The sequence below is a fragment of the Cervus elaphus genome, chromosome 25, assembly GCF_910594005.1.
Source record: "Cervus elaphus chromosome 25, mCerEla1.1, whole genome shotgun sequence".
NCBI lineage: Eukaryota > Metazoa > Chordata > Mammalia > Artiodactyla > Cervidae > Cervus > Cervus elaphus.
This window is the reverse complement of record NC_057839.1, coordinates 24,696,139-24,702,248: the sequence shown is the minus strand read 5'-3', so window position 1 is coordinate 24,702,248 and position 6,110 is coordinate 24,696,139. Positions and strand designations below refer to the sequence as shown.

At 38.5% G+C, this 6,110-nt stretch overlaps 1 protein-coding gene across 1 annotated transcript; it reads right to left on the bottom strand.

Annotated features, from left to right (window-relative positions):
• Positions 1–2,020: 2,020 nt before the first annotated feature.
• ACTBL2 (actin beta like 2) lies at positions 2,021–4,812 on the bottom strand. Its single transcript, XM_043887799.1, has one exon. The coding sequence runs from the start codon at positions 4,725–4,727 to the stop codon at positions 3,597–3,599; it is 1,131 nt and encodes a 376-aa protein (XP_043743734.1). The 5' UTR covers positions 4,728–4,812; the 3' UTR covers positions 2,021–3,596.
• Positions 4,813–6,110: the final 1,298 nt, after the last annotated feature.

Here is a 6,110-nt window from a genome sequence, read left to right as displayed (position 1 = left end):
CGTATATCAGATTCCATGAATTCACTCATTTATCCATTCAAATCACATTTATTGGGTTAATCATCTGTGCCTAACATTAGGAAAATCCTGGATGGTTCAAAGGTGGACAAATACTGTCCCCATCTCTGTCCTCCAGGTGCTCATTGTTGGGTGAGGCTGGGAGAGTGTGGACACATGTTATAGGTGCAATGATGCTATACGCATGCAAATGATACAGCAGAAGTGCAAGGGAGGAGTTTACCACTTCTCCTTGGAAAAGGAGGAAGGCAGGCTAGAAAAGACTCTGAGCTGAGCCTTAAATGTTACTTCCTTACAGTTTCTGGCAGGTTCCAATGGAGACATTAAAAATAAGAATTAACCACCTACCAACCCTAATAAATAGTGATCATAATGGTGCCTGAACCATCTAAGAAAAGTTTTTATGTTCTGTCCAACTTCTGTGTGCCTTAAGACTTAACTCAGTGATTCCATCTATTCTTTGGAGGTGATCTCCTCCTTTGATCACCCAGACTTAAACTGTCGTTATTAGAATTATCATGGGCCATGGACCATGTCTAGTCTATGAACCATCATTAGATCATACTGCTTTCCACTCTATGTAATTTCCCCCACTCCTGGATTGTAAATTCCCTAATGTCCTTGAAATACTTTTCTAGTAAATTTTAGCATTTGTTCTTTGTTTTTGTTCAGTCCCTGAGTTGTGTCTGACTCTTTGCAACCCCATGGAATTTACAGTTGCAAAATGAGTGAATCATTGTGGTAAGGCTCTTGACATGTCAAAAGATTATTCTTTTGATTACTGGAAAATGTAATACTTAGTTCTAGCCTCTTCTCTATAACAGAATTGTGAATGTAAGGCTCTATCTGTGGTCTAACATGACTTTATCTTACTGTTGAAAAAAAAGCACATCTGAAAGTTAGGGAAGAAGTGTAGGTATTGGCTTTGCATCATGTGCACTTTCAGAATATTACCTGTGGTCAGGAAACAACAGTTTTAAGGAGGCTGAGGTGCAACCCCAGTCCTAGATTGCTGCTCAGCATGGTTCATCAAGAAAGGGTGGGAACCACTTACAATGGTGTGAAATTCCTCTGTGAAGCCTCTCTCAGTACTGTGCCATCTGGTGAACCACTGGTGAATAACAAGCCAATTACATCACGTGAAAAGATGACATTGATTCTAAAACTTAAAATTGTGAGTGTTTCCTCATTGAATTCATCCATCAGTCAGTCAGTGTTGATGAAAGGAATATCCAAAGACCTAAGGCTTAAATGTATTTGCATTATGGAATTCATATTTTCCGCTAATGATCCAGGACTCAATAGTTCTCTCTCTGAGAGGTGCACTTTATGTGTCCTAGAAACTTCCTGTGAATGGGGAGATATGTTTCTTCTGATAATTGAGAATGTAGGTCAATGTTTTTGAGAACCACTCTGCAAATGGTAAGTGTTGCAGTGTATAAATTCAAGCTATTATTATTATTATTGCTATTAACTCTGCCTACTAATTATCTGAAGACCAGTTTATCCACTGAAACTTAACTTTTTAATGCACACTGCAAGGAATTTATAACCTTATCTACTAGCCCTCTTCCTTTTTAAAAATTTTAATTTCCTTTTAATGTCTACATGGTCAAATGTATGCGGTATAAAATTATATGAATGAATAGGTTACACGTATAAAAAGTGATCCTCTCTGTATGGAGAGAGTAACATGGAAACTTACATTACCATTTGTAAAATAGATAGCCAATAGGAATTTTCTGTATGATTCAAGGAACCCAAACAGGGGCTCTGTGACAATCTAGAGGGGTGAGATGCGGGGGGAGATGGGAGGGAGGTTCAGAGGGAGGGGACATACATATACCTATGGCTGATTCATGTTGATATTTGGCAGAAAACAACAAAATTCTGTAAAGCATTTATCCTTCAATTAGAAAAATAAGTAAAATTTTAAAAAGTGATCCTCTCTGGATCATTCTACATTTCTTTGGGAAGAATTGAGGAGAAAAAACAGGAAATGTAGGTGTGAATTAATTTTCATTTATTTAAAATTAATTAAAGAAGAAAAGAAACTCAAGTCTTGTAAAATAAAGTGCTTTTGGAGGTTAATTTTGGTTAAATGAATTAAAGACTATGTTTTCAGATTAAAGAAAATAAGCAACAGTCAAATTCTCTGAAAATTTTTAAGGAAAGGAAAGCTTAAAGACTCCAATTTAAACATTTGAAACACAAGTATAAGCTTCCCAAACCAAAGGAAAAGAGAAGAAAATTCCTTTTCCTGAGACTGTGATAATGGCTTCATAAGCAACTCCACCCCCCAAGTATTCTAAAATTTCAGAGAAAAACCCTGAAAAATATAAATATCTCTGATATTCACTTAATGAGGAGTCACAGAATAGATTGAAATAAAAGTGCTAGTACTTAAAATTGGTTGAAAATCATCATTGAATTCCTTAAAAATGTTTATAGAACATAGGAAGACACATAGGTGCTTTGTAAGAAATTGATAGCTTAGAGATACTTCACATAAAGAAATATTGCCTGTTACTGGACATAACAAAATAGAATTATTCTAAAATCTTCCAATAATAAAGTTGAAATTATTATACTGGTATTAGAATTTGTAGTTTACAAAAATGCTGCAGATATGTTTTTCCACAGTGAAATCCTTGATAAGAGAAGTATTCAAAATCATGACCTATAGAAATAACTCGAGACATGCCATTATGCTAAGCAATGGAAATAAAATCATTTTTGTCAAACTGTAGCATAGTGATGTTAATTAATTTGATATTACAATTTTCCTATTTTAAAAGTTAGGCCTTATCTGTAACAGCTTTGCTGTTTTACAAGTATAATGAAGTTTGATAAGTCAGATATTAGAATACATGCTTGATCAGCTGAACTCTACTCTGAGCTAAACATTCAGTTGATTTATAAACAATATTAATAGAATGCTCCTGTTCTATTATGCTTATTTAATAAGGGAAACAAAATAAGGAGTTACCAAAATGGTGACTTTGGGGAATTAAGAAATTCATAGTAGCTTTTCCGATAGCCAGATTTATCAGTATATTTTAAGATAGATTATTCTATTTCCTCAGTGCTTATATAAATATGAATATCGTTGACCCACTGTCTCTATACAAAGAAGTAAAACAAAACCAAAATTCTAACTAATAAGGCATGTTTGCTAAATACATACACTTTTTTTTTACAGGTTGTACAACCTACTGTTGTTAAATATTTAAAGCAAGAACTAGTATTTAAAGATTGAAAGTTTTAGTTATCTGTTCTGGAAGGACATTTCTCACTTTACTCCTTGTCATTTATTTTCATTTAAGCAAGTCTATATTTCTTTGACCCCTAGTGGTAAAGAAAATAGAATAGAATATCAGAATTCTCCAGAAGTTGATAGAGGTCGAATATCATTAGCTGGGCGGGAGCCCACAATGCTTGGATGGAGATGAGTTTGCTAGTTTACACACTAGCAAGAGTGGAAATTTACCTTGACTCAATTGGAAGTGGATAAAAGCAGTACTATCACCATGATCTAGAATTGGGGACAATGCCAATGCATTAGAATGGAAGCCCAGTCAGAAACACTTCCTGTGGACGATGGGAGGACCAGCCTCATCGTATTCCTGCTTACTGATCCACATTTGCTGAAACGTGGACAGGCTGGCCAGAATGGAGCCCCCAATCCAAACGGAATACTTCCGCTCTGGGGGAGCTATGATCTTGATTTTCATGGTGCTGGGTGCCAGGGCTACAATTTCCTTCTGCATCCGGTCAGCAATGCCAGGGTACATAGTGCTGCCCCCAGACAGCACGGTGTTGGCATATAGATCCTTGCGAATGTCCACATCACACTTCATAATAGAGTTGAAGGTTGTCTCGTGGATTCCACTGGACTCAATGCCGAGAAAGGAAGGCTGGAAAATGGCTTCTGGACATCGAAAGCGCTCATTCCCAATGGTGATCACCTGCCCATCGGGAAGCTCGTAGCTTCTCTCCAGGGAGGAGGATGCTGCAGTGCTGACCATCTCTTGCTCAAAGTCCAGGGCCACGTAACAGAGCTTCTCTTTGACATCACGAACAATCTCTCGCTCAGCCGTGGTGGTAAAGCTGTAACCTCGTTCTGTCAAGATCTTCATGAGGTAATCGGTCAGGTCTCTGCCGGCCAGGTCCAGACGTAGAATGGCATGAGGCAGGGCATAGCCTTCATAGATGGGCACAGTGTGAGTGACCCCATCCCCAGAATCCATCACGATGCCGGTGGTCCGGCCTGAGGCATAGAGGGACAGCACAGCCTGGATGGCCACGTACATGGCTGGTGTGTTGAAAGCCTCGAACATGATCTGAGTCATCTTCTCCCGGTTGATCTTGGGGTTGAGGGGTGCCTCAGTGAGGAGGATGGGATGCTCATCTGGAGCCACGCGGAGCTCATTGTAGAAGGTGTGGTGCCAGATCTTCTCCATGTCGTCCCAGTTGGTGACCACTCCATGCTCAATGGGATACTTCAGGGTCAGGATGCCTCTCTTGCTCTGGGCCTCATCCCCCACATAGCAGTCCTTCTGGCCCATGCCTACCATGACCCCCTGGTGCCGGGGACGCCCCACCATGGAGGGGAACACAGCCCTGGGGGCATCGTCACCGCCAAAGCCTGCCTTGCACATCCCTGATCCATTATCCACCACCAAGGCAGACAGCTCATCGTCACTCATGGTCCTGTCCAGAATCTTCCAGATGGATGAACAGAAGTTAAATACGAAGACCAGACTCTGGTGTGCAAGAGAGAGAATGAACAGGCTGACAACTCTTCAGAGCTGCCTGCAGAGAGGGGAACCTGTTATGTGATGATAGGTATTTAAAGGTACACACTGGCGCCTCCCATGTCCTATCCCACCAGTTCTCAGCATTTCTGGGTGGGGTTGCCTTTGAGGTATTAATAATGATGATACAAATCATTAGTAGACCTTCCTACATAAGGGGAAAATTGGCTACCAAGTGGCTGAATTTCAGGTTACTATAATTAGGCAACCCACACTGGGCTATCAGCTTGCTTTAGTGCAATGTCTGGATAACTATGATGATGCAATGGGGCACATAAATGCAAGATGAAAGAAAGCTGGAGCGAGGTATGGGTAACAATGCCAAAAGGGGCATTTCCTCCCTAGTTTGCCCTCTGGGTCCATTTTATGTACCCTAGATTTAATTTTCCATTCTTAATACATTGTTCTTATGAATTTGACTCTGAAAACTTAACTTTTTCAAGATTTTATTCCCCTGTAGATTCCAAACCCCAAAGGATATCATCATGATAGAAACTGTTTTAATGAATAAAAATAATGAATGGCCAAGAGAGGCCTCACAGCTGTAATTATTATGCATTTGTGTCATGTAAAAATTTAGAGATATTTAAGAGACTTCTAGTGCATTAGTGATCAAGTAAAATCAATAAACTACTACAGATTTTCTTTCCTGATATAAATTCTAATAACCAAATTTCATTAAGCACTATGCTTATTAGACATTGTTCATAGAACTAGGTTTGTTGGGTTCATGTTGATTGCATATGGACTCAATGTCCAACCATCTTGCATGATTTATTAGATAAAATGCAGATTATAAAATATTTATGTGCAATAATTCTTGTTTTATAACAATCAGCAAAGTTTAGCAATAAGATAAATTTTAAGTAATATTTGAACTGATCTTTAAAACATTTTGATCTTCAAGATTCATATTATGATATCAACCATCTCTGTAATTGTTAAAATGTATCCAATTGAAATGGTATCAGCTTTCCTTCAATTTTAGGATGTATTAAGCCCTGATCATTTCACAGGGAGTTTGTCTGCATTTTATTTTTAATATAGAAATATAGATAACCTGGTAATGTGTGTATCATGATAAAATATAGGATATTAGTAACATCTTACAAGGAAACAGCAATTGAGGGAGTTCATTACTTTGTTCCTTTATGTATTAGGTAAATGGGATATTTAGGAAGTCGAGAGATAACTGGAGTAACAGGCAAGTTTGGTCTCAGAGTACAAAATGAAGAGGGCAGAGGCTAACAGAGTTTTGTCAAGAGAACACTCTAG

What these genes read in the sequence shown, in the direction of transcription:
- ACTBL2 (XM_043887799.1), bottom strand. Translation starts at nt 4,727, where the DNA reads ATGAGTGACGATGAGCTGTCTGCCTTGGTGGTGGATAATGGATCAGGG.